Source organism: Eubalaena glacialis, chromosome 18 (genome assembly GCF_028564815.1).
Source record: "Eubalaena glacialis isolate mEubGla1 chromosome 18, mEubGla1.1.hap2.+ XY, whole genome shotgun sequence".
In the NCBI taxonomy this organism is placed as follows: Eukaryota; Metazoa; Chordata; class Mammalia; order Artiodactyla; family Balaenidae; genus Eubalaena; species Eubalaena glacialis.
Window position 1 is genome coordinate 52,850,975 of NC_083733.1, and position 26,733 is coordinate 52,877,707.

Here is a 26,733-nt window from a genome sequence, read left to right on the forward strand (position 1 = left end):
TCACATGCCTGAGATTGTGTAGGAGTGCTGGCTGTGGCGGTGCCTTTGAATGTATTTATGTTTAGTGTGCATGTGTTGGTGTGTTTCTGTACAGACATTTGTCAGTATTGTCCTCGCAAGAGTGTGTATCTTTGTGACCATTTGTAAGAGTGCACAGTTGTGTGGTTGTGTCTTTGTGCCTCTATACGGGCATCCATCTCAATGAACACGTGTGTGTTTTGTGTGTATACAAATGAGTTTGTCTTAGTGTTTTGTGACTGGTGTAAGAAGTGCTGGTGAGTGTCTTTGGGTTTCTCTATGGATGTGTTATTCTGAATTTGTATGTATGTACATGCATGTATTTGTCTTGTTTTGTGCCTGTTTATCCAGGTCTTTGGGTTTCTGTGTGTGTGTGTGTGTGTGTGTGTGGTGTGGTGTGGTGTGTACCCCTAGGGGACCTCACAGTCAGTAGAAGACAACCTACATACACGCTGAAATGCCCTCCAAACAGCCCTGTGGCGCTGACGAGGGCCCCGCAGGACCCTGGGGTCAGGGGTCAGTGGACTCCTAGGCGCTCAGGCCAGGTGACATTAAGCCCAGGCTGGGCCCAATTCCCAGGGAGCAGCGTGGAAAATCATTGACACCGACCCTGCCCCCCCAGCTCAGAAGCCCTCTGAAGTGTGCCCGAGGCTCACGTGTGAGCGTGTGTGTGTGTGTGTGTATGTGTGTGTGTGTGTGCGCCTATAATACAGTCCTCTCTGCCGGCACCTCCTCTCCCCAGCTTTCCCCACGGCTGGCTGCCTACGATTCCTCCCTCTGAGCTGAGAGAGTTAACCTAGCGGGCCAGGGCGGTCTGGGCTGGGGGCCGCCCCCTGGCCCCCCTCCAGCCCGGCTCCAGTTACAGCTGCCGGTTGCGGAGGGTAGGGGTGGGGTTGGGCGGGGAGGGGAGACCGCTGAGGGCAGCGCGGCCAGCTCTGGGCCAGGGGGTCCAAAGTGCTCGGCCCCAGGGCACAGCCGGACGCTTGGGGCCTTCTTTCGGCAGGGGACAGCCTGACTGGGGTGAGCGTCCCCTGCCCCTCCCCTCCAGGCCTCACCCCTGGCCTGGCTGGGCCGCCTATTTTGGGAACAGGAGTGGCTTCCCAGGCAGGCCAGACCCAAGAGGAAGAGAGTGTGGTTGGGACGTTGGGGTTCTCCCAGGGGTGGGAGTGTGGGTGCAACTCCTCCCTGCTCCTGCCGTGGCACGTGCACCCTGGCTGGGTGTGGGTTTTGGACACTCACGTGTGTAGGGTGTAGGTTGGGTTGCGTCATTGTTCGGGGGTGCAGGAGGCCCAGATGAGGAGTAACGTGTGCCTGGGTCTCCACCCCATGTCCTGCTCCAACCAGAAGTTTGGGGAGTGGGCGTTGTCTCCATTCCAGCCGCACTGTGTGTGTGTGCGCGTGTGTGCATGTGTGCGTGCGTTCCTGCCCCTGGCATCTGTCTTCTATCTCTCAGCCCCGCTGGCCTGGGCCTCATGTCACTCGCCTGGCGTTGTCCGTTCATGAAAGATGTCACCCAGAGGCAGGCAAAGGGGACGTTTTCCCTATTCTCATCTCTTCCAGGAGAGGGGAAGGGGTGGCCTTTCCCACGGGGGCAGCCCATGGCAATGTGGCAGCCCAGCCTCACCCGGGCAGGGTTGTGCATGACCCCCAAGGGGGGGGAGGAAGGCTGTTGCCATGGTGGCCTGTGCGAGGCAAATTCCTCCAGGGTGAAGTGGGAGATATTTATACCCTGGGTCAGGCAGAGAGCGGGCCAGCGGCTGAGGGCGGGAGAGCTGGGATATTACAGACACGGCGAGGCCGTGGTGTGCGGGCAGGTGGGCCCTTGGGCAGGTCCTGGCTGTCTCATCCCTGGCAGTGTGTCTGTCTCTCCACCTGGGTGGGGCGAGGCATCCTGCTGTCCCCCGCCAGGGTAGGCGTGGGGAATCTGGGGCCTGCTGTGGGGATGGCCCTGGCCTGCGGGGGGTCCCTGTGGACTGTGTGTGTCTCACCCCTGTCCTTGCTGCTCTGTGACCCCTACCACGTGGGTTGTTTTGGTGACGCTGTGTCCCGGTGAAGCAGGAGGGTGCCTCTGTTTCTCAGGGTGACCAAGCTGGATGATGGACGCTTTTGAAATTAAGTCCCTGGACTGTCTCTGACTTAACAGAGACAGTCCCCTGAAGAGAGTTCAGGCCCCAAAGGTGGGGGAACGAGGGTACAGATTTCCTGACCCTTGGTGTCCCCCAGGACAATGGCATCTCTCAGCCACATCTTGGTTCTTTGTGTGGGTCTCCTCGCCATGGTCAACGCAGGTGAGTCCGGGGAAGGTGGCCCACTACCCACTTCAGCCCCAAGGGTGGCAAGGGTAGGGGAAACCCTGCAAGAGAACCAAGTTGGAGACTCCAATCTGAACTGAGTCAGTTGAGGCACCAGGAAATTGGGGTCTCACGTGGGGTCCAGTCACAGGCTGGTATCTGGGGGAGGGGAGAGGATGCCCCAGGTCAGGCAAAGGTGGAGGGCAGGATGGAGGCCTGTGAATGACGGAATCAGAGACAACCTGTAATGAGACGGAGAGCTGAGGCAGTTAGGTGCCTGCTGCCCCACCCAGGACAGTGCAGCGGAGCAGCTAAGACCCGGAGAGGGTAGGCAGCCTGCTCAGGGTCCAACAGTCCCCAGACTCTCGGCCCAGGAATGTAAAACCCCCAAAGGGTCTCGTTATGCCCCTCCTTGTCCAGGATCCCAGGAAGCATCCGACCCTGATTTCTTTCTCTCTTTCCAGAAGCGCCACAGGAACACGACCCATTCACCTATGGTGAGGGAGGGAGGGGCACCTTTCTTTGGGAGTTAGGGGGGTGCTGGGCTGGGTTAGTCTGTCCTCTCCTCATTCCTCCCCTCCCCCCACCTCTCTCTGTTTGTGTCTCCATCTATCTCTAGACTCTCAGTGTTTATGTGTCTGTCATTCTCATTCTCTCTCTTTCTCTTGACCTGGCTCTCCGACTCTTTCTGTCTTGATCTCCCTCTGTCTCTGTCTCTCTGTTGGTCTCTGTCTATTTCATCCCTCTCTGTATCTCTGATTCTTTCTCCTTTTACCTCTTAGTATCTTATAGCTCATCCTCTGCTGCCACCTGCCTTTCTCCTCTCCCTGATCCTCTCCATCATCCTTCACTACTCCCTTGTTTCCTCCCTCCTCCTTGCCTTGCCCACCTCCTCCCCTCCCTTTTCTTTACATCCTCTCTTCTCCCTGATCCCCCTTCTCCCACATCTCTCCGTCCTCCTCTCATTGATCTCCTTTCCTCTTCCCCATCCTTCCTCCTTGCCCCTTCCTCCCCATTCTGCCCCTCTACTATCTTTCCTCCTCCTCTCCCTGCATTCACGCTCCTCCTTGCTGCCCACAGACTACCAGTCCCTGCGGATCGGAGGCCTCATCATCGCCGGGATCCTTTTCATCCTGGGCATACTCATCATCTTGAGTGAGTACCCCTACCCTGACTCCAGCCGCGAATCTGCGGGTGTCTGCCCCAACCCCGTCCAGTCCCCGCTCCGCTTCCAACCCCGCCCCTATCCGAGCCCTTGGCCCCGCCCTTATTTCCTGCCCCGGCCCCGCCCTCGGCTCCGCCCCTGTTTATGCCCCTCCCCATCGCAGTTCTAGGCCACGCCCCTTCTACTCCGCCCTCGGACCCGCCCCCGTTTCTATCACCGCCCCCGGGCCCGCCCCGTTTACGTCCCCGCCCTCGGCCCCGCCCCTGTTTCTGTCCCTCCCCTTTCCCAGCCCTAGGCTCCGCCCTGCCCCTTCTACTCCCCCCTCGGGCCCGCTGCGTCTCTACTGCAGGCCCAGCACCCCCCTGTTCCTGCCCCACCCTTATCCCCCCGCCGCTCCAGCCCTGGCGAGCGCGAGCTCTGGCTCGCTGTGCCGCGTAGAGCGGAATCTCAGCGCACTCCTCCCCACGCCCCCACCCACAGGCAGAAGATGCCGGTGCAAATTCAACCAGCAGCAGAGGTAAGAAGCCTCTCTGGGCCCTCACTCATCTACTCCCGCTCTGAAGGAGCATTGGGGGTGAGGCCGGAAGTCCACTCAATCCAGAGCCAGAGAGACGCCTCGGCAAATATGTATCAAGCACCTACTACGTGCCCAGCCCCAAGCCAGGCCTTGGGACCAAGCCACGAATTAACTGCCCTCCCTGCCTGGCTGAGCTTCCAGCCCAGTGGGGGCGGTGGCGATGGGCTCCAACAGACCCACAAATATAAAATCACGAAGCACGATAAGTGCTGTGAAAGAAAGAGCCGCGGCGAAATGAGATCACCTCACTTGGCGGCCCAGTTTAGCTCAGAGTCCTGTTTCTAGCTCTTTGACTCATCCTTAAATAAAAATGTAAAGCCCAGGCGATGTATGAATACCTTGTCGGTATTAAGATACTTGTAGATGTTATTACAAATAAAGGTAGTATTTATTGGGTGTGTCCCACGTGCAGGATGCTGTTTCATTATGTGTTATTTACCCCTCACACCATATCTATAAGGTAGGTGCTGTTATTAACCTCATTTTACAGATGAGGAAACCGAGGCACAGGAAGGTGGTCACATGCCCCAGATCGCTCAACTGCAAGATGAAGGCTCTGGGTTTCTAACCTAGGCCGTCTCCAGGCAATCTGCCCTCAAGTCGCTTTGGCTATACCTCCTCTTCCAAATTCTAGTTCCTTCTCCAGCACTCGGGGAGGTACTCGCTGTTACCGGCTTGGAGCGCCTCCTGCCAAACACTTAAACTGCTCCTGGGTGCACTGGATTCTCTGGCGGCCCGGAACCTGCTCCTCGCCCATCTCTGGGTCTCAGAACACAAGTCTGTGAAATGGGGGCTGCACTGGGGTTTCCCGGGTGTAGCTGCCTCTCTCCTTTTCCATCCCCAATTCCTTCTGCATCTCCTTTCTCAGGACTGGGGAACCTGATGAAGAGGAGGGAACTTTCCGCAGCTCAATCCGCCGTGAGTTTGGGGAGACTTCGGGTGTTCGGGGATGCGGGCTGGTTCCAAGAACCCCTTTCCTGGTCCTGCGTGGGCGCGTGGAGCGGGGGGCTTGATCTGAAACCCGAGGTCGGGGAGTTGCCCTGCTGTGCTCCCACCTTCCAGAGGAGCTGGGGTGCCCCTCCTGCTACCCGAACTCTATGTGTTCCCCCTTAGGTCTGTCCACCCGCAGGCGGTAGAGACACCTGGTGCGATGGAACCCAGCCAGGTCCTGCAGCTCTGACTAGGCTGGAGGAGGGAGGGGGGGAGGAGGAGGGGGCGAAGGGCTGGGATAGGGGGCTTGGAGGGCTCTCCTGCCTCTTACCCTTTTCACCCACACAGAATTCCCCTGGCACCTGACGCCTCCCACACACCTTCCGCGCGCCCACCTCCATCTGGACTGTCCTCTTCCCCAGCCCTGCCCCCACAGACTCCTCTCTGCCGCTCAGATTTCCAATAAAACGTGCTTTTCTGTCTTGACAGAGCGGTGTGGATCTGTCAGTCCCTTCGCGCGGAAAGCCTGGGCGCCCCCTTGGCCCCGGCAGAGGGCGCCCCCACCCTTGGGGAAAGGGCGGGGACGTCGGCAGTGGGCGGGGGCGGGGGCGGGGGTGGCCGGGACGGGGGCGGGCTCTCCGGGCCCCCATTGGCTACGGCCCCCTCCACACCAGGGCTCCCCCCATCTCCCCCCGACAACAGTCCGTCCCGGTTCCAGCTGCTGCAGCCGCGCCTTCACCGCCTCGGCATCCAGCCGCCCCCTGCTCCGGCTTGGCATGGCGACCCCGACCCAGGTCCCCACAAAGGGTGAGCGTCGCCTGGGGAGAGGGCGCAGGGGGGCTCCGGGATCTTAGAGCTTAAGAGAGAGGATCTGGGGAGATTCCAGTACTGGAAGGGGAGGGGAATGGGGAAGGAGATGTCCCTTCCTACCATGGGCGGAGGCCCCTGCAGTGCACCCCTTGGCACCCCTCCAGGCCTCTTGGACACCCTCTCCCGGTGGTGTCGTTCCTGTGCGGGACCCGTGGTTGGAGAGCGGCAGTCCCGGGAGAAAGGATGCTCGGACCGGTAGCTATAGCAACCGGGTGGCTGGTCCAGCACAGCGGTGGTAGTGGCCTCGAAGAGATGGGCTCCGAAGGTGCGAGCGGGTGGATCTGCAGCCACGGAGGTTCTCGCAGATTTCAGGGTCTCTGCGGAGGGTAAGGGGAGGGGGTCCATATGCCTCTTTTTTTCTAGTGCTGGCACCTACGGTGGCTGTTTCCTGAAATCTTTGACAGGCAGGTTCAGTGGGAAGCAGGGAGAAAGAGGGAAAGATAGGAGCTGGAGGAAGTGAGAGAGAGACGGAGAGAGACAGAGAGAGCAAGAGAGAGGGAGACCGAAAGGAATATAGAAAGAGACTGACAGAGAGCCTGAAAGAGATAGAGACTGAGAGATAGAGGGACTGAGGCAACTATGGAGAGGGAGGCATAAAGACACAGGGGGAGAGAGAGAGAGATGGACCCACAGCATGAGAGGGAAATGGAAAAGAGAAGGGGGGGGTGGCACAGGGTGGGGCCCGTACCACTGCAGTGAGCCCCCATGGGCAGGGATGGGTGTCAGGACCCTCCTTCCCAGCCCACATTCGGGGTGTTGTCTGGTCCGAAAGGTGCACTTGGGTGTGCACACAGATGCCCCTCCCCACCTCCATCGCCCACACAGAGATTTACATTTCACACCATTAGCCCAATTATGCACCCCCGAAATACTCACCCTCCCCCCCAACAGCCCCCTTTCTTGAGCCTACTTCTGCAGAGGAGCAAGGGGAAGGATGCTTCCATGGTGGGGGAGAGGTGGGCGAGGGAGGGTCCCCAGCGCTGAGAGCAGGGCCAGGGGAGAGGCCAGCGGTGCTGAGGAACCTCTGGCAAGTGAAGGGAACCCCAATTCCACTCTGATCTCTCCTTCCCTGCCCGCTTTCCCGGCAGGTGGGGGCTGCTGCACTGAGCCATATCTGCAGAATTTGAAGCAGGGCGGGGGGTGGGGGTGGGGGGGCGGCTGCAGAGGCTGGAAGCCACCCTAGGGAGAGGGGGCAGGGCTGAGGCAGCAAGCCTGGAGGGAGCCTAGTGCTTCCTTTTGCGGAGATGGTGGTTAGCAGGATCGATGGCAGCAGACGGGCAGAGGTGGGAGGACAGATGCCCCCGCCTCCCCACACCCTTTCTCCAGTCACAGCAGGAGAGGGGACCACAGGTCTTGGGAAACCCCGGGGGAGGAAGTGCATGTTGCCTGTTGCAAACCACTTAATGAAATTAATTAATTAATTAATGGATTGTTTTGGGGCGGGGGATGGCTCCCGCATCCCCCCATCCCCCACCCCATCAGAGAGCAGGAGGGTGTGTTGGGGACAAACAGAAAGAAGATGCAGGAGCACAGCTGGGCCTGGGTCCCTATCCCTAAGAAGGACCCTCCGCTTGGCCAGAAGCCAGTCCTGCAGAGGCAACAATAGGAGGTACAGAGGGAGCAGAGGCAGTCAAGGTTGGCCCCAGAGTTAGAAACCCAACCCCCAAGTCCCACACAGGACCCTATCCAGCCTGGGGTACCCAGACCCATCACCTCTCTTCACCTCTCAAGATGCCCCAGTTGCCATAGTAACCACCTCCTTCCTGATGTCTCCTTGGCAACTGGCCAGGAGTGGTGCACATTCCTTCTCCTGCCTCCTGACTCCACCCTTAGCTCAGCCTCGTCCTGAGGACCCAGATTGCTGGGGCAGCAGAGACCAGAAGAGGAACTTCTGCATGGAGCAAGGAGCACCCAGGGAGGAACCAAAGAGGATTCTGGGGCAGGCGCTCACCCACTGGGCTTCTCTGATGGTTTGGGGAGGCAGGATGTGTGGAAACACAGGAGACAAAAGCAGGATAATTCAACTGCTCCACTTCTGATGCAGTCTCCTTGCAGCCTAGCAGGAGCTCATTCATTCATTCATCCATTCATTCATTCATTCTAGAAAACTTCTTTGAAAAACTTTATAAATGCCAGGATTAACAGTAGAGATGAATCAAATAAATTTACTCTCCATCTGGTGGGGGAGCTAAGAGAGAGCACGGATGACTCTAAAATAATGTTTCCCCATCTTGATGCTTATGAATACCACCTTCATGATTTTTGCCCTGCCCAAATGTTCCCCACAATGATATTTATTTAACATTTTCCCTTCAAAGAATTAACTTTTAAAAAACTTTGTTAGCTTTATTTTATACTGCCACCACAATGGAAAATCAGGAATTTTTTTTTTGGTCTTACATTGAAGGCAAGTATTAAAATGATCTTAAACAAGTGACTTCACTTTTCTGAGCCTCAGTGTTCCTCTTTTGTGGAATGAGAATGAAGATAGCGCCTATATCAGAGAGCTGCTGAGAAGATAAGTGTGTTAATATCTGTAAAGTGCTTAGAAGAGAGCCTGGCATGGACTCAGTGCTATCAAATGCCGCTTAGATAAATAAATAAAGGAGAAAAGCCAATAACGTCATAACAGTCTATTTAGATATTGTTGCCTGCTGAAGGCCCTGAACCCAAGGCCTGTTTTATCTTGGGAGATTAACAAGGGTTGGAAGGTGTAGAGTTACATCAGCTCCTATTTAAGACTTGCTCTTTGAAGATTGGACAGGGAACTGAGAAGGGTGAGCTTACGCACTGTGAATCAGTGCTAATCAGGGTCTTGCCTGGGTGCCACCTGCATGAGTCAGTTTAAACTAGAGTATGCTGTGGTGACAAATAGTACCAAAAATCTCAGTGGCTTCTCACAATGAAGGTAGATTTCTCATTTAGACTATACGGCCACCACAGGTCAACTGGGGGGTCTCTACTCACCAAAGAAAACTGGAGAAGCCACGATCTTGAACATTCATATCACCAGGCCAAAGGCAAAAGAGAGCTCTTGTGTGGGCACTTAAATGCTGCAGACTGGACTTACAGTTCCTTGGCCTGAATTAGTCATATGTCCCCCTTCCCAACCTCAAGGTAGCCATCCTTCCTGAGCCTGGATAGGGGAAGAACATTAATGACAACATCTGGCATCGCCCTGGCACTCCTGATACCCCACCCCCACCCCCGCTCCCCTAGTGGTGCATGTTTTGCAGATTTGTGCTCTAATCAAGGCAGAGTGTACTAAAAGCTGTCAGAGGAATTAGGGAAGCATCAGGATGGGTTTCTTGAATGGGAAGGATGTTCTGAGCTCTCCTGAAGGGGAATATAGTTTGAGACAGGGAGGTGGGAGTTGGGGAAAAGAAAATCCACAGTCACACAGACACACACACGTTTTATCCACATGTTAACATTTATGAAATCAGAGTGAGTCTTCCAATGGTTGAGTATGTTTTATGTGGTACAGCTACATACATATGCGTGCATATACACACACACTGGGAAAGTTATTACAGAGTCAATTTTGAATCTTTAAATTGATGTCTGAGAAATAAGTAATATAGGATATATATAATATAGTATGATATAATATAATAAATATAATATAATATAAAATTTTGGACAGCTGTGCTCTGCTGGATTTGGTGGCAGGAGCAAGTGGATGAGAGCAGTAGCCACAGTGCCTGCCTTTTGGAGCTCTCAGATGGCTGAGAAGTTTCAGGGAGTGTTCAGGGGAAGCCGATACACTCAGCAGTCCACTCAGCAGTGGGACTGGAGTCTCAGCATCGTATGCAAATGGGAGTATATATGTGTATTTCAGGAAATGAGTCCATGCTTGCATTAGACCTCTACAGGGGGCTAGGACCAGGACCGCCATGTATGGTTAGGTAGGTTGTGCACTGTACAAGGGAAGGTATCAACCAATGGAATGAGTGGGGGCTGGAATCCAGCCTATGCTCCTCTCTTTAAGCTTTGTGTCTGGCCATGAGGCGACATCATCCAGAGCAAGAGGTCTCATTATCTGATTCCTACACAGAAACCACTGGACCAGTGGCCCCATCAGGATCCTCAAAAATGTTAAGAAGCTCATTGTTGAAATTTTTTTCCCCTCTCTCTCTTTCTCTGCCTTCTTGCCACAGTTCCTCAGGAACCTGACCCATTTTACTACGGTGAGTGGCAGATTCTGTGATGAGGGTACCCTGGGGCTGGATGGAGGGGTGGCTGTAGATCTCCATGGGTCACTGCTGAAGTGGCTTCAGTTATGGCTACATGCTACGTGCTGGCCCACTGGCCATGTGACCATGTGGATATAATTCACATCAGCTGGGCTCATGGAGGGTCGAGTCAGACTTGGGGAGGGCATACCCTCTATGGACCCTCTTCAGGCTTCACCAGCACCCTGGGCTGGTGCACTGGGGTCGTCAGAGAAGCAAACAGCTCTGACACCAGGCTGTCGGGATTTGAATCCTGGCTTATCCACTCACTAGCTGTGTGGCCTTGAGCAAGGAACTTTGCCTCTCTGGGCCCTTCTGTAAATAAAGAATAGTAATTGTTCCCACCTATAAGGACTGTGGGAAAGAGTTACTCGGATGATATCATTAAATCTTCCCCACAGCATTGAAGCTCAAAAAATTGCTCCAGGTCTAGCGGAACTGACCCCAGTTCCCCCTCTAAATACCCTCCTGCCCTCTCCCATTGCTCGCGCATACCGCTTCTCCATACACCAAGTTCTTTCCTGCCTTAGGGCCTTTGCACTTACTGTTCCCTCTGCCAGAATACTCTTCCTCTAGCTCTCCACACAGCTCCTTTTTCTTCTTCAGGCCTCAGATCAAATAATGACTGTCTACTAGGAGAAGCCCTCCTGACTCCCCAGCAAGAGGGGCTACACCCACATCTAGCCATGGTCACATGACTGAGTTTTTTGGTTTTCTTTTGTCTATCACAATATGAACGACAACTCCCTGAGGGCAGGGGCCTGGGCTGCTGCTGGTACGGAGTGGATGCTTTATAAATTAATATTTCGATAAATGTTTACTACGGCATACTAGACAAGAATAATTCTTATGAAGGAAAATAAAAGAAAGAATGAGATTAAGAAATGTTGAGGAGAGCATGGAAAATTCTAAATGAGACAGCCAGAGAATGTGTCACTAACATTTGAATAAAGCCCAGAAGTTGGTAAGGGAGGGATATTTGGGGGAGGAGCTTTCAGGCAGAGGGCCCAGCAGGTGCAAAAGCCCTGAGGTAGGACCATGCCTGATAGGCTCCAGGAACTGCAGGGAGACTGGTGTGCTTGGAGTAGGGGACTGAGGAGGAGAGTGGAGTGGGATGAGGTCTGAGAAGGGATAGGAATGAGATGGTACAGGGCCTCATGGGCTGTGGGGTGGACTTTGGCTTTTCCTTGCAATGCAGTGGAAGTTGGAGGGGGTGGAGTGGTGTGCTCTGAACTCAGGAAGACCCTGATCAGACTCAGGTGTTAACAGGATCCCTATGGCTGGAGGGTTGAGTAGGGGGATGGGTGACAGAGAGACCACAGAGAAGGTTGTTTGCTGAAAAATATACATATATATATATGCAGTAGAGGAAGGTCATATCTATATCTATATCTATGGCCAAAGAATCCAGAGAAAGGTAAAGAGGAGAGGTTAAGGGGAGCGCCCAATGCTCAAGGCCATGCACTTGATCCTTACGTTGACCCACTGGAGGAGCCTGCAGCCTTGAACCCAGGCTAAGGCTCCAGGGGAGCTGAGGTGCTGCCCCCACTTTGATGTCCTCCAATATCTTCCCCAGACTATGATACTGTCCAGACCGTGGGCATGACTCTGGCTACCATATTGTTCCTGCTGGGCATCCTCATCATCATCAGTAAGTGTGACCCCTTCCTGGGCTCCAAAGCCCCGGGCACCTACAGTTCCCCTGCTGGCTTTTGTCCAGACCCTTATGTCCTGTCTCCTTGTTCTGTTCTGTCTCTGTCCTAACAGGCAAGAAGGTGAAGTGCAGGAAGGCGGACTCCAGGTCTGAGAGGTCCGGCAGCAGTGGGGAGAGACGGGGAGGGGTGGGAGCAGCCTGGGGCGCAGGGGTGCTGCCAAACAAAAGGGCCCCCAGGGCCTGCCATGTGTTTCCCAGAAAGCCTGCGCAATTGAGCCTCTTTATGCTTTTCTCTCTCATCTTTGCTTCCACAGCCCAACATGCAAATCCTGTAAGTCGGAGCTTCCCTCCTCAGGTGAGGGTGTGAAAGGGTGTGGTTCTGGGAAGATGGGTGGGGGCAGGCAGGGGAGTCAGAGGGGAAACTGCACTGGATGTCCCTAAGAATAGGGCCACCAACAATGGAGCTGAGACCCTGCAGATCAAACATGGTAAAACATGAAGTTAGCGGGATGTGAAATGTCCTAAAGTGTCCTTGAAACTGCCCAGAAACAAGTACCTAATCTCATAAAAGCAAGGATGAACTAATTCCCCAGATGAGAAAGCCACAGCCTGTGGAGAGAGGGGTCCACATGGGAAAAGGATGTTGGCAGTCAGAATGAAGGCAGAGTTGAGCACTAGAGAAGGCAGGAAGATAGAATGTTTTCCAGACTTTACTGTTCAGTTGGGAAGATCTAGGATGAAATGACTGAGAAAAAGGGAAGAAGGAAGGAAGGAAGGAAGGCTTGTGAATAATTGTATCAAAAAACAAAAGGAGAGACATATAGAATACGGGTTTTAAAAATTGATATTGGAAAAGAGAGAATATAGGAGAGGATATGAGGAGTATGAAGATGGAAAGATGGAAAGTATAGGATAAAGAGTGAAGAGGATGTGGGTGTAAGAGGAGGTGAAGTGTGCAGGAGGGGAGTATAGGAGGGGATAGAGGAAGAGGGGGAAGGAGTCGTTACAAGGGGTGGAGAATGGAGGAGGAGGGTGGAATGTGGGAGGGGGTGGGGTGAAGGGGGTGGAGGGGGGGAGGGGGAGGAGGGGGAGAGTGAGTGCAGGTGGATAGATGTAGGATGTAGGAGGGGGGATAAGCATGTAGATGAAAGATTGTGACTCCTTGGGGGTGTTAATTTTAATTATGTAAAAATATCTCGACCTGTTTTTAGTGGAACTGTGTCCTTTCCAGGGACTTTTAAAAAATCAGAGATGGGAATCTCTCTGCCTCTTATAAAGTTTTTAGAACGAAAAAAATGGGCCTTGGGGTACTCCATATTTGGAGGATTTGATGTGGAATTTCATGTGTTTAGTTTCATATTTATTTAATGAGATTTAAGAACATTAATGGGTCACTTTGTGGATGATGGGGGGGGGTACGGTTGGCCTGGGTACCTGGCCACAGTCTAAGAGTATGTACAGAATTCTGACCCATTCCAGCTGAATGATGGGCCCAAGTGGGTGGGAGACATGGGAATTCCTTTTGTATCCAAATGTTCCAGAGATGGTGTGTTGGAAAGGAGTGGGGGTATAGGAGGACGTTGGGAGCATGGGAGAGGGATGGAGACTCCTTTTCTGGCAGGGGGACACCCCAGAAAAGTCTAGGCTGGGCCAGGGGTCTTCGGCCTCATCACAGATGTGTTCCTCTCATGACAGTGCCCTGTGGGACAGGACAAAAGGCCCAAAGGTGTCCCTCTATGGCCAGATATTAGGGTGCAGGGAGGCAAGACAACTTCCCAGGACTAGCTCTAGGGTGACAGTCTGGAGATCTGACTTCCATGAAGGGCCCCTGGCAGTGTGTGGCGGGGGGCTGCCTCCACCCCTCTTGCTGCCCACTGAAGCTCCCTGGCTCTCTCTCTCTCTCTCACTCCCTCTCACCCCAGCCCCTGGAGGTGGCGGCGTGTAGACCAGCCCTGGGCACCTCCACTACTGTCCCTGCCTGAGTGCGGGAGCCTGAGGACCGGGTGGAGGCGGTGGGGACCCCAGCCTTGCCCAGGGAGCGCTCCCCTGAATGAGCCGTCCCACCCACTCCAAGGCTGGAGCCGCTGCACCTCCCCAGGCCTTGGCAATTACGACCCCCCAAAGAGCCCGTCTGCATCCCAGACCCAGGGACTCAGGCCTCCAGCTCCTGGGGTCCCGGAGTCCACCCTCAGCCCCCCACAATCCCTGTGTGCTACTCCCCGGCACCTCCCTGCTCCCCGCACCCTCAGAGTCTATGTCCTGAGCTTAATAAATGTGCATTTGGTTTTTCCCCCTGTTCTGTCTGTGTCTTCTCATCTGTGGGGACAAAACGGGGGAGGGGACAAAGCTGAACCTGGGGAGCTCTCTCCCCCATCCCCAGATTTTCCCCCTTCCTCTCCTTCCCCACCCCCAGTGCCCCAGTGGCTGCCTTCTCTCTCAGAGCCCCTCAAGCTTCCCTTCCCTCCCTCAGCGCCACCGCCCCCCAGCTGCCCCTTCCCTTCTCATCCCCGAGACCCCAGAGTAGACCCCTCCCCCGCTCTCGCTCCCTCCCCACAGGAGCCCCACCCCGCCCAGACCTGCCCGCCCTGCTGTTCCCCACCCCCACCCTCCCCTAGGCCGGGTGGGTGGAGGCCTCCGCCCAGCCTCTCACCCCAGCCCCCCCAATAGCCCTCAACGTCTCCCCCTCCTGCTCCCACCCCGGGCTCTGAAGCCAGGAAACCCAAGAGGAAATGACTGAGCCCGTCTCGGTCCCCGCCCGCCCGCCAGCGCTCCCCTGGCCACACCCTCCGCCCGGACTCAGCCACTGCAGCTGCCCTCTCCGCACGAGGCTGCCGGCTCGGGACCCCCAGCTCTGACGTGAGTCTCTCCTCCATCCTCCTCCATCCGCTCCCCTCTGCCCAGGGGCCGGGCTCAGGTGGGCAGAGACCGATCTTCTGGGCGCCTTTCCGCTCCCCCATTCATGCTCACCGTCCCTCCTGCTCTCCGGTACCACAGTGTGCGGCACTGCTTCTCTCCTCCTGCCTCAGTCTCCCCAGCTCGCCTCCATCCCTCTCACCCTCCCAGATCTGCCCAGCATCCTGCTCTATTGTCCCTGCAGGGAGGCCCCTAACACCAACTCACTTTTTCCTCTGAGATCAGGAGCGCATTACTCACTCTTCCTCTTTCCCCCTCCTAGCTGACTCCTCTGCTCTGAGGACTGCCCCAGAGGGAGGGACCGAGGTCCTCAGATCTACTCCTGTGCCCCAAATCCCTCCCCTTGCCCTACAGGGTCGGTCCTGGCTAGCCCTTGAGTGCTTCTCTGCCTCAGCCCTGTGCAGTGGCTGCTACTTGAAGCCTGGTTTAGTCTGATGCTTCTTGTTTTCTTTGGGGACCTGCAGAGGGAAAGAGGGAGTGACTGCTGGCGATCCCCACTTCTGAGACCCTCCCCCTGGCCCTCCTTCCCTCAGCCAAAGACCCTGGCAGGGGTCTTTGAAGCCAGACGTGCCTGCTCAGGGTAAGGAAGGGGGCTGCAGGGTCCCCGGGGGTTGCCCTGGGCCTGCCTCACTGACATCATGGCTGACCCCAGCTCTGGCTTGCTCTATAGATGTCGCCCTGTGGTCGCCTGTGTCTCCTGGTCTTCGTTGGCCTGATTCTCCCCACCAGAGGTAAGGCCCAGCCCTTGATTCCACCCTGCTGCAGAGCCCCCAGCCCCACTTCGAGTGCATGTGTTGCTGGGTGGGCGGCTGGTGAATTTGGATGCTCTGTCCTGTGTCCTTAGTCCCCTCTTGAGCTGGCACCAGGAAGTGGGGGCCCCAATAAGGGGGCCAAGGTTACACCCTGTTTAGATACCTCAGACCTGGATGGCTGCTTCCAACGAGTCTGGCCAGGGCCTGTCCTGCTGAGCATCCTCCATTTCACCTCCAAGAAGGACTCACGGAGTTTGATTTGGCAGGGAGATGGGTGTCAGTTTCCTACTTGGCAGCCAGGAACACCGGACTCACAGCAGAGCAGCTCCCTTGGATTCCCGGGTGATATATGATTAGGGAAAAGGGTGAGCTGGGGCCAGTCCAGGAGTTGGAGATGTCTCACCCTTGCCTGAGAAGTGTTTTCTGAAGGCAGTACCTGTGGTGGGCCTTTGCAGGTGCTTTCTACATGACAGGTGCTTGTTTCAGCTTCAGCTCTACTCTATGATGCTGTTGTCATGACCATTTTACAGATGAGGAAACTGAGGCTCAGTGAAGGAAAGTGCCCTGTGCCAGAGGCTAGTGAGTGGAGGGGCTGGGCTACAACCCTGGAACCCAGAGCAAACTGCACTGAAGCTGCCCCATTTCTCTTTGATAAAATGGTTTTCCTGTGTTCATTCAGTCATTCAACAAGCCTTCACTGAGCAGATCCTATTCTAGGCGCTGGGGAAACAGCAATTGCATAAAACAGGAGCTCACATTCTAGTTGGAAAGACACACAGTAACTGACACATCCGTAAATTATATAGTATGCTAGAAGGTGAAAAGTGCTATAGAGAAAAACAGAGGAGAGAAATGAGGATTGTTTAAATAGGGTGACCAGGTAAGACCTCACCAGAAGGTGACATTTGGGCAGACACTTGAAGGAGAGGAGGGGACAAGCCAAGCAGGTATGTAAGGAACGAGTGCTGTCTGGAGAGTGTGAGTGACAGCAGGCAGGCCAGGGTTCGGGTTAGGGTTCGGGTTAGGGTGGGAAGGGGCAGGGTGGTAAGAGGAGAGGTCAGAGAGGTGACAGGGGACCGGGTGGAGGGGGGACTTATGGGCCAGGTGAGGACTTTGGCTCTTACTAGGAGTGAGATGCAGCCAGAGGAGGGCCCTGATCTGACTCAGGGGTTCACAGGCTCCCTCTGGCTGTGTACGGGGAGCAGACTGTAGGGGGCGGGATGGGAGCAGGGAGACCAGGGAGGAGGCTGTGTGATGGTCCAGGAGGGAGAGGATGGAGGCTGGGCCAGGGTGGGGGCAGCGGCTCTATGCAGCACTGACTGCATGTTCAGCAGTGGGGGAGACCTTGCCCACCTCCATCTCCTTTCACCCTCTCTACAGTCCTGAGAAGTACATTCAAGTATTATCCCCACTTTGCAGATGAGGCAGCCGAGGCTCAGAGAGGGGTTTCACTTGCTCCAGGACACACAGCAAGGAAGTTATTGGGAACAGATTTTGAGATCAGGGCCCTGGCTGAGTCTAGCACCTGGGCTCCTAGGCTAAACTGCCTCTCTCATCCCACAAGGATGGGCAGGGAGAGGCAGCTGCAGGTAGGGTGCTGGGGCATTAGCATTTCTGAAAACACTTCCACCAAAGATGATCAATCACACATCTGTCTACTGCTCCACCAGCAGACAGGACTTCCTGGTTATCCCCCAAGCTTTCAGGAGGGAGGGCAGGGTGGGGGTGTCGGTGAGAGAAGGGGGACCAGAGGCTCCTTCCTGACTTCTCATCCTTGATTTCCCAGGACAGACATTGGAGGAGGCCACATCCATTACTCTAGCAGACCCAGTCACTGAGAACATTCATGCCCTGACTCCAGCCCCTGGTGAGGAAAGAGGGACAGGTCTGTCAAGATCCTGTCATTGCAAATAACAATGGCAACAAAAATCTCAAACTGGACCAAACGGGATTTTTTGGATTTGTGTAACTGAAAAGTCCAGGGATAGACCTTCAGGCATGGCTCCATCTAGGCTCAAATTATGCTATGAGGAACCTGTCTCCATCTCCTGGTTCTGTTTTCTCTGTGATGGCTTCATTTTCAGGCAGATTCTCCTTTTATGGAGCCAAGATGGCCCATAGAGACCTGGAGCGTCTATCCTACCTGCTAAGAATCCAGAGGAAAGAGAATTTCCCCTTCCCCAATCCAGCAAATGTCCCAGAACTGAGTGTCATTGACCAGGCTCAGGTCACACCCCCACCTGTGAGCTGATCATTGTGGCCACAGGGATAGAAAACTGATTGGCCAGACCTGGGTCTCATGTTTAACTTCCAACGGGGCTGGTGCCAGGCCCATTGAACCAAGTGGACTGAGAGTCAGGGAAGGATGGTTCCCCAAAGGAAGTTCCGGGGGCTCTTACCAGAGGCAGGTGGGTGCTGAGTAGGGGAAAAGGCATCTGTGGGAGGGGAGGGCCTGAGGCCAGGGAGATACTGGCATCGCATTTGGGCAGTTAGCAAATGGCTGGATTAATTCGTTTCCATGACATCAAATTTGAGTTGCTATGGAAATCCCCCTGTACCTCCATCCATGCACCTTCTCTGCATCTTCTCTCTTTTCTCTTCCTGTTTCCGGACTCCAGACACCGTCCACCCAGAACTCCAGCCCACTCCTCAGACTTCAACCCTGCAGGCTGGTAATGAGTTGGGCAGGGGCAGAGGGTGGGGAGGTGGGCCTGGGACAGACATTGTTGCCCCTCTTCCTCTGACACTCTGGGTCCTTGATTACCCATTTCAGTCCCCCAATGCTGAATCCCCTGGTTTACTTTGTCATGGGGCAGCCAGCTAACTCCATTCACTTCTTGTAAAAATGGTTTGAAATCATGAAAAATAACATGCCTATAGAAAAATATAAAAACCGTAAGTGTACAACTTAAATTACTCTAAGTTGAACCCATGTAACCATCACCCAGGTCAAGGAATAGAGCTTTGCAGACACCCCAGAAACTCCCTGTATGCCAACCCCTTCATTTTCTTTCTTTTATCTCTTTATCTTTTTCCTTTTTTGAATTTTCAAATCATTTCTTAACTCTTTCTTGGAGTATAACATCATTCAAAAAGTGTTCACCAATTTTGTCCATTAATGTTTAGTGGTACATAGACACGTTCTCCTTGGAAATAAAAAGAATATTGCAGGCAAGATGAAATCCCTTCATCCACTCCCCATTCTCATTCTCTCCTCCCTCTCTGAGAGGTCCCCACCGTTAGTGTTATATTGGGAGTAGTTCCCCAGTGATACTGCATCACATGTGTATTACCTGGGGAAAATATACTAATTGGGAGGTGTCGTTGTGGGAGCTTAAGGATATTGTATGACTGTTGTTCAGCAACTTGCTTTTTTTCCCCCATGCAATAATGTGTTTGGAAGCTCTTCCCACAGTCCTATAGAAGCATCCGTGTTGGTCTTTTTCACTGCGTGGCATTCTGCAGGGTGCCGGTGCACAGCTGATGAAGCCATGCCCATCTTGATGAGCATCTTGGTTGCTTCCAGTTCTTCCCATTGGTCACAGTGCCACAATGAGCAAGCCTGTCCCCTCCTCCTTGAGCATTTATAGCAGAAATTAAGCGCCGGTCATGGTTCTAAATATTTCACCCGCATTCACTCATTCAATCCTCACACAAACCCTCTGAGGTAGAAATGAGCATTATCTTCACTTTACAGGAGGCTCAGAGTAACTCACCCAAGGTGTCACTGAAAGTCAGTGACACGGCTAGGGTGAGGGTCCAGGAACCTGGCTCTAAAGTTTACCCATGACACGGTGGGGCAAAGGCACACTGATTTGCCCCGCCACCAGCGGCGTGTGAGAGAGTCCCCCTGTCTCATGCCCACAGCAGCGCTTGTACATGGATGTCTTTGATTTTTGCCAACTTGAGGAGGGGAGAGGGCCCCTTGCTGTTTTCTGCAGGTCCCTGATTCGCTTCTTTCTCACCCTCCCCTCCTTTCTCTTCCGACCTGAGTAGAAGCAACCCCGAACCAGATGGAGATCCACACCCAGCAACCGACGGAAATGGATGTGCTTCTAACAACAGGTCCGGGGACAGACAAGAGCTGGACGCAAGGTAGAGCCTGGGACTAGAACAGCAACGTATGAGTTGTGTTTAATTCTCCATCTAGGTCGGCATTTCCCTGAGTACGTTTCTCAGAGCACCCGTTTGGGGAATTAATACATTTTTCAAAAAATTTTTCTCGGTTTGCGGTCAAAGGTATTTGGGAAACTCTGAGTTAAAGTTAAGCACGTTTCTCTCTGGCGGGACTTTTCGGAGTCGTAATAAAGCTTGTTTGTAGCAGGCATCCCAAGAGGGAGCATCTAGTTTGCAGCGTTTTCCAAACTTGGTAGACTCAGGAACCCTCTTTATTCAGATCCCTTCGAAGGGCTGGTGCGGGAAATGTACCTGTAGGTGTTTCCTTGGTGTAGATCTTCTTAATGTTAGAGCAGGAGCTGTTCAGTTGCAAAACTCAGAAAACCCAACTGGAAAAAAAAGAAAAAAGATGTATTAGCGATATACGCTCTGTAAAGTACAGAGGCACCAATTTCAGGCACAGCTGGGTCAAAGAGCTCAAGCTCTGTCATCACGACTGACTTGCTTCCTCTCTCAGCTCTGTTGTCTTCATTCTCAAGCGGCTTTTCCCCTCTTAGTGACAAAGGTGGTCCCGTAGCTCTAAGTTTAGGCTACAAACTCAGCAGCTAGAGTGCGTCTCTAGCTGAAAGGCCTAGAGTTGACTCTCATTGGCCCAGCTGGGGTTATGTGCCCATGTCTGACCAATGGGAGCCTGGGAAATGAACAGCTCTGACTGGTCAGGCCTGAGTCTGTGCCCCATGTCTGATCTGCATAGACCAAAAGTCAGGGAAGAGGTGGCTCCCCTCAGGACAAGTGAGTTAATGTTACCAGAGGCGTGGGAAAGGGGGATGAGCGGAAATAAAGGTAGCAGGGGGTCTCTAATGCCTGTGTGATGATCCATATTTGAGAGGCAGCCCCCACTGGAAAGTACTATAGATTAGGCCACTCCCAGGCTGAGTTGCATGCACGGTTGCTAAGACTGGGCACTGCACAAGAGCACTGCCTAGAAGGTCACACCATTCTCCTTGTAGATTTTTTTATCATTGTTACAGCCTCCCAGTGATGGCAGTAAAGCATCTCATTCTGAAAGAATCTGTCTATTAAAACAATTTTACAACAGATGGAAATACGGTGTCTTGGGGAAGGGAGCTTTTTTTATTATGTACAACAGTGGGGTTTGGGGGTGTAGCAGCAGTTTCCACATTTTCCAAATGAGAAAACATCTTCACATCTCCGGATTCACTTACTCTGAGTCCTTGCTGACCTGGGTTACCCTATGTGGTATTCCACGTTCCTGGTTATACGTGATGGAAATTCAACTGGGCCGAGGGGGGTCAAGGAGCCAAGTGGTAAAAGGCACTGCTGAGCCCAGCGCCCCCAGAGCCTCTGTCCCTTCTTCGTCTTTGTCTCTCTTGCACTGGAGCTTGTTTTCCACCTGGCAAGGAAATGGCCAGCTCAGAACTTCCGTCACCAAGCGTCCAATCTAAAGCCCTACTTGTAATTTGAAAGGTAGGGAAAGGTGAGACTGGGTCACATGCTCCCCTTTGTGGCTGGGTTACAATAGGAGACCCAGATGGTCTGGGGAAGCAGGAACATTTCCCCCAAAGAAGGGGGACTGTTGCCAGAAGAAGGGAGGAGTGAGAGCCAAGTAGACAATAGCAGCAACATGCTGAGGGTTTGCTCCATGCGGGACACTGTGCTAAGCTTTCACGTGGTCACTCGTTCACTGCTGACAACTACCCTATGTGGTAGGAGCTGTCGGTACCCCATTTTACAGGGGAGGGAACTGAGGCCCAGAGAGGTTACTTGGCTGGCCATAGGCCACACAGTGCAAAGTGGCAGAACCAGAATTTGAGGCCAGGTTCCCTCACACCGGGGTGGCCGGGGTGAGGGCGGGGCGGGGGGGGGGGTGCATGAGCACCACTTACCACTGAGGCTGTCCTTTTATTACATTTCCTGTGGTCCCTCCATCTTTACCCTTGATCTGGCTTATCCCTTTTCTTGGAAAAAGGTTTCCTGAACATCTCGTAATGCTTGGCTGTCGGTTCATATTTAGGAAACGAGGTGCTGAGGCTGGCCTGGGGAGCCAGTTCATGAGGCAGCTTCTCTGCTTGCTGGCTTCACTCTGGGGCATCAGTCAGGGATGACTGAGGACATTTCTCAGTGCCAGAGGGGCAGGTCTTTCCTTGGGTATTGATTTTTTTTTTTTTTTTAAAGAGAGGAACCCTCTGGTGTTTTTGGTCTGGGAGCAGAGGCGAAATTCAACATGTTTTCTAACAAGTATCTCCAGGCTCTGTAACTGGGTCAGGGTTCTGGAGGCCCCTGTCTGGCTCTGACAGATGTGACCCTTTATTCCTGATCACGGGGTGGTCCGGGAGGTCCTAGGAGAGGAGCCAGGGGTTCCTCGGGAGTCGGAGCCGTTGGTGCTAATCAGGGGGTGCAGGCTTATTGCAGTATTTCCATACCTGCCACTCCTGGCTGCCCGTGTGGGTGGGAGGCGGGGATACCTGGCCTGCGCCCTGAAAGTAGTCGTGGCAGAGGGGCTTCTCCCGGACGCAGACGTTCAGTTGTCTCTTGTTTCCCTCCACGGCTCACTCCTGCCCTCCACCATCTTCTGGCCGCTCTCTCTGCTGATCCCACTCAAGGCCCCACGCCCCCCAAGACCCGACTCCCACGCAAAAACGTCAGGACGGACCCCGCCCTCAAGCAGACTGGTCAGTAACTCCCTTCCCAGACTGGACACAGGCGATTTCCCACTCACTGTGTGTTTCTAGCGCCTCAGTACTGCCCAGCCCAGAATAGTGCTCAGTAAACAGGTGTCGGGCGAATACCTGACTTCAGGGCTGGTGTTCTTGTGGGTGGGTACAGGGTAGGCACACAATAAATGTCTGAATAGGTGAATGAATGCATAAGTGAGTGCTGCATGCCGACGACCCAAAAACCCAATGGCTTATAATGACAATCATTTAGGGACTTGCCTGGTGGGCCAGGGGTTAAGACTTCGCGCTCCCAACGCAGGGGGCCCGGTTCAATCCCTGAGGGAACTAGTTCCCGCATGCCACAACTAAAAGAGCCTGCATGCCACAATGAAGATCCCACGTGCCGCAACTAAGACCCGACACAACCAAAACAAAAAAAAATGACAACCATTTATGTAGCTCTCAAGTCTGCAGTTTAGAAGTTTAGTCTGGGTGTGGCTGGGTGCTTCTCTGGTCTCAGCTGGACTTACTTGTGCATTGGAGATCAGGTTGGGGTCAGCAGGGAGCTCGGTTTGTAGGGGCACCTTGATTCTTCCCCTCCCGGTCTTATCTTCCACTTCCTGTCCAGCCAACCCCAGTGAACAGATGGAAATGATACACCTACGGGTCATATAGAGAGTTCATTCATTCATTCAAGCAATATTCATTGAGCATTTACTGTGTGCTGGGCACTGCTCTAGGTGCCAGGGCTACAACAGTGAATGAGACAGACGAAAATCTCTTCCCTAATGAAGGAAACGTTTTCATGGGGAGAGAGAGACAATAAATAAGAATCATAATAACTATATATCAGGTGGTTTTAAGCTGCTATCAAGAAAAACGAAGAAAAAAAAGAAAAACGAAGCAGGGTTAGGGTGAGAGAATGACTGGAGAGTATTTTCTGTAAAGGGCCAGGGAGACCTCACTGAGAAGGAGCTGAGGGGGAGCCATGTGGACATCTGGGGAAGGGAGCTTCAGGCAGCAGGAGCAGCCAGTGCAAAGGCCCTGGGGTGAGAAAGGGTCTGCATGGTCACCAATGGGGGCGGAGGGGGTGGAGCACAGTGAGTGAGGGGGGCAAGTGAGGAGAAAAGGTTAGAGGTGATGGGAACCAGACTGTGTGCTGAGTAAGGACTTCAGTTTTGCTCTAAGTGCACCAAGGCTGAGACCCAGGTGTCTCCTCTCTGACTCTGACTCTCACTCACCGATTCACTCCACAAACCTTTGCTCCCTTCTGTCCCCTCCAGGTTCAAGCGAGGACGACCCCTTCTCCTATGGTAAGTTACCCATGGGAGGCTGTGGGGAGAGGAGGGTGCAGGCCCCTCTTGCCACACGCCTCCATTTCTCTCTCTGCAGACGAGGACACCCTCCGGAAACGGGGGCTGTTGGTGGCAGCCGTGCTGTTCATCACCGGCATCGTCATCCTCACCAGTGAGAACGGGGGTTGGGCGGGAGGGGCATCAGGACTGGGAGGGAGGAGGCCTTGGCTTGGACTCTGACGGAGGGTAGGTTCTTGAAGGCCCCTGAGCAAGGTTGTTTTAAAGGAGGCATATCCATATAAGCCTCCCCAGAGTTCAGTGGCTTAAGATGATAACCATTTACTGAGTTCTCAGTTCAGCAATTTGGAAACTTAGGCTGGGCTCAGCTGGACGGTTCTTCTGGTTGCAGCTGGATTTATTCATGTGTCTGAGGTCAGCCGCGGGTCAGCAGGGAGCTCTGCTTCTATGGGCACCTCAGTTCTTCACCTGGTGGTCTTCTCCTCCAGCAGGCTAGCCTGCGCTTGTTCACATGGCGGTGGCAGGGCAATGCGATGGTGCAGCTCCCCAGGATTAGCAATAGCGGGAAGCTTTGATGGCCCCGGGCTGCATGAGTGAGCAGAGGTAATGGCTGCGCCAGGGCCTGATGAGAGATGGAAGTGGAGGAGGGGGCCCCAGGCAGGAACTGTGGCTTCAGAGAGAGGTTTCCAGCCATGCCTCCTGGTAAGCCCACCGGGAGGGAGCAGGGCAGGGGTCGAGGGGATCGGATACCTCAGCCTCTCTCTCCTCCTGCCCTCCTCTCTCCCTCCAGGGCCTGGGGGCTGCGGCCTCTCAAGTCAGCCTCCCAGGGCCCAGTGTCGAGCGGGGAAGGGGGGCAAAGGGAGATTAACAAGCGGAGAAACTAATTTTTTAAGAAGTTTAAAAAATGTTACAGATTAAGTAAAACACGAGGGCAACCAGTTTGCAAGCTCTCAGTTAAGCTGTACAACCCATGCCAAGTTTTATGAGTGACCTCTCTTGTCCAACTTCCTCATCAGGAAAATGGGCACAGCCTCAGCTTTTTGCCTTAAGGTGGGAGATGGAACACTGACAGAATTAAAAAGAGATCGCTGATGCGTGTCTGATCCTGTTGAATCAGGGAGTCAAGCACTGTTGCCTCAGTTGTTCAACTTGTGCTTATAGATCCTGACTTAGTGCCAGACCCTGTTCTCTCCCCTGTGGGAAAAGTGAGGCTCAGAGAGTTGAGAAGTTTGTCCAAGGTCACACAGCACATAAAAATCAGGGAATGACTGGACCCAGGTCTGTGTGAGGGCAGAGCCTAAATGTTAGCTCTGGGGCCATAAACTGTTCCAGTGACATTTGTGAGCACCTACTCTGTGCCCAGCCTGTGCTGTGATGCTGGGGGCCCTGGTCCCCACCCTCGGGAGAACTCACAGCTGGTGGGGGGATGACAATAAACAGCTCAACACATTAATGAGCAGAGTGGAGCAGAGATACAGAAAAAGAGAATTACCAGGAGGAAAATAAAGATGGATTGAGAAGGATGGGGAGAGGCACTCCCTCTAAAGAGGTAAAATCAGAATGGATTCTGATAAGAAAGATGATTTTAAAAAGCAGGTAGAGAGAGCAGCAAGTGCAAAGCCCCAGACGCAGGAATGAGCTTAGCGTGTTGCAATAACCACGGGAAGAGGCCAGGGTGGCTGGGGCAGTGTGAGCGGGAGACGGGTAGGAGGTGAGTCCAGAGGGACAGGGAGGTGTAAGCAAGGGTGGCAGCCAGGAGATGGGAGAGGGCTGTTTCCTGAAGTCCCCTTTGTTTTCTAAGATCCCCCTCATTTGCTTTGGCCCAGCCCCCTGGCCTTCCTGCTCTCCCTTAATCCCACCTGTCTACTTCTGCCTCAGGGCCTTTGCACTGACTGTTCCTTATGCCTGGAACACCCTTCCTCCAGATGTCCATGTGGCTCCCCCCTCACCTCCTCATTGAGGCCCCTCTAGTCACTGCCATGAGGATGCCCTCAGCTCCTGAGTCTCCCTGCATCCTTCCTTGTTTTATTTTTCTTCATAGCATGCATCACTGTCTGACACATCATTGTATGTGCACTTGACTTAGTTCTTTTTCTCATTGTCGGTCTCCCCCACTAGAAAGCTCTACTAGGGCAGGGATTTTATCCATTCTTGCTCCCAACTGTGTGCCCAGTGCCTAGATCACTGCCTGGCACAGAGTAGGTGCACAATAAATGTTTGCTGAACACATGAATGACACACAAGCTAGGGCTCCTCTGTGTAGGGGTGGGGGGAGGTCCCCCCTGCGGACCCTTGCACCAGCTCTTCCCCCGTCAGTTTCTTGTCACTTGCTCAGAGTTGCCTTGGAGCCTCCCGAGGGGAAGCTCGTCCTCCAGCACCCAGATCACAATAATCAATACTGTTCCAACTCGTGACTGAACCATTTCCTTCACCTACAGGTGGCAAGTGTAGGCAGTTGCCCCGGTCATGCCGGAGTCATGACAGATGAGTCCGTCGGAAATGGGGGCTGATGACCCGATGGGTACCCCGAGACTGAGTCCCCGCTGGCTCACCGTGCCTGGCCTCCTCCCTCCCCTCGAAGGACCTACAGACTAGTCAGCAAAGCCCAGCCTGAGAGGTAGGACGTGGATGGAGCCAGAGCCGGGACTGGTGGCCTGAGCCCCCTACTCTCCCAGCCCTGCCCTCCCTGAAGGCTGACTGGCTCCCCATTTATCCATTCTGTTCTGACAAGAAGTAAAGCACTGTGGTCTTTGCCCCATGGTCTCTGATCATTCCTGACCGGGGAGTGGAAGAAAGCAGCAGGGGCTGGGGCAGGGCCCCCAGGAGTAAAGTGAGGGAGTCACAGACTCCAAAGCCAAGCTGGGGGCCACAGTGAACGAAGCCAGCCTGGTTGAGGCGGGAAGGATGGGGGCAGGGGCGGGCCACAGGGGAATCTGGCCAATGAGAGGGTCAGTGTTGGATTCCACCCATGGTAGATTGAGACCCCTGGCTTGGTCCTTGTGCAGAGCCTGGTGTCTAGGGCCAGCTCACCCCTGACATTGAGAGGCAGCGCTGGTAACTGGGCAAACACAAATGGAGGGCCCAGGCCCACAGTGACCCACTTTTTTCCCACTCTGGGTCCCTTCAGCACGTGAGTGTGCACACCCCGCCCTGCACATCCAAGGTCCCTCCACACCCCTGGTTGCCTCTTGGTCTTAGGGCTGTGCCCACAAAGAAAGCCA

The 26,733-nt window shown here is 54.0% G+C and overlaps 3 protein-coding genes across 7 annotated transcripts; all 3 read left to right on the forward strand.

Annotated features, from left to right (window-relative positions):
• The first annotated feature begins 923 nt into the window (after positions 1-923).
• On the forward strand, positions 924-5,469 carry FXYD1 (FXYD domain containing ion transport regulator 1). Its single transcript, XM_061174206.1, has 7 exons — positions 924-1,038; positions 2,242-2,306; positions 2,774-2,806; positions 3,390-3,464; positions 3,955-3,991; positions 4,920-4,969; positions 5,165-5,469. Exons 2-7 carry the CDS (start codon positions 2,246-2,248, stop codon positions 5,185-5,187), a joined length of 279 nt encoding a protein of 92 aa, XP_061030189.1. The 5' UTR covers positions 924-1,038; positions 2,242-2,245; the 3' UTR covers positions 5,188-5,469.
• Positions 5,470-5,666: 197 nt separating this feature from the next.
• FXYD7 (FXYD domain containing ion transport regulator 7) lies at positions 5,667-14,036 on the forward strand. The gene is made up of 6 exons (XM_061174211.1): positions 5,667-5,788; positions 10,012-10,041; positions 11,663-11,737; positions 11,854-11,896; positions 12,055-12,095; positions 13,663-14,036. Exons 1-6 carry the CDS (start codon positions 5,758-5,760, stop codon positions 13,683-13,685), a joined length of 243 nt encoding a protein of 80 aa, XP_061030194.1. The 5' UTR covers positions 5,667-5,757; the 3' UTR covers positions 13,686-14,036.
• A 424-nt stretch (positions 14,037-14,460) lies between these two features.
• FXYD5 (FXYD domain containing ion transport regulator 5) lies at positions 14,461-26,270 on the forward strand. 5 transcript variants are annotated; one of them, XM_061174192.1, is made up of 10 exons: positions 14,468-14,596; positions 15,118-15,233; positions 15,324-15,384; positions 17,192-17,272; positions 18,024-18,077; positions 19,402-19,500; positions 22,146-22,214; positions 23,483-23,512; positions 23,592-23,666; positions 25,951-26,270. In XM_061174192.1, the coding sequence occupies exons 3-10, from the start codon at positions 15,324-15,326 to the stop codon at positions 25,998-26,000; spliced, it is 519 nt and encodes a 172-aa protein (XP_061030175.1). In that variant the 5' UTR covers positions 14,468-14,596; positions 15,118-15,233; the 3' UTR covers positions 26,001-26,270. The 5 variants fall into 5 exon arrangements, with proteins under 5 accessions (XP_061030178.1, XP_061030176.1, XP_061030175.1 ...); XM_061174195.1 differs by lacking the exon at positions 22,146-22,214 and having other exon boundaries at positions 14,461-14,596; XM_061174193.1 differs by lacking the exon at positions 15,118-15,233 and having other exon boundaries at positions 14,467-14,596.
• Positions 26,271-26,733: the final 463 nt, after the last annotated feature.

What these genes read in the sequence shown, in the direction of transcription:
- FXYD1 (XM_061174206.1), top strand. Translation starts at nt 2,246, where the DNA reads ATGGCATCTCTCAGCCACATCTTGGTTCTTTGTGTGGGTCTCCTCGCC. An exon ending in ACACGACCCATTCACCTATG is followed by an intron (nt 2,807 to 3,389) that starts GTGAGGGAGGGA and finishes TGCTGCCCACAG; the next exon opens with ACTACCAGTCCCTGCGGATC. An exon ending in GGGCATACTCATCATCTTGA is followed by an intron (nt 3,465 to 3,954) that starts GTGAGTACCCCT and finishes CCCCACCCACAG; the next exon opens with GCAGAAGATGCCGGTGCAAA.
- FXYD7 (XM_061174211.1), top strand. Translation starts at nt 5,758, where the DNA reads ATGGCGACCCCGACCCAGGTCCCCACAAAGG. An exon ending in GACCCAGGTCCCCACAAAGG is followed by an intron (nt 5,789 to 10,011) that starts GTGAGCGTCGCC and finishes TTCTTGCCACAG; the next exon opens with TTCCTCAGGAACCTGACCCA. An exon ending in GTCGGAGCTTCCCTCCTCAG is followed by an intron (nt 12,096 to 13,662) that starts GTGAGGGTGTGA and finishes CTCTCACCCCAG; the next exon opens with CCCCTGGAGGTGGCGGCGTG.
- FXYD5 (XM_061174193.1), top strand. Translation starts at nt 15,324, where the DNA reads ATGTCGCCCTGTGGTCGCCTGTGTCTCCTGGTCTTCGTTGGCCTGATT. An exon ending in CCTGATTCTCCCCACCAGAG is followed by an intron (nt 15,385 to 17,191) that starts GTAAGGCCCAGC and finishes TTGATTTCCCAG; the next exon opens with GACAGACATTGGAGGAGGCC. An exon ending in GGACGACCCCTTCTCCTATG is followed by an intron (nt 23,513 to 23,591) that starts GTAAGTTACCCA and finishes CTCTCTCTGCAG; the next exon opens with ACGAGGACACCCTCCGGAAA.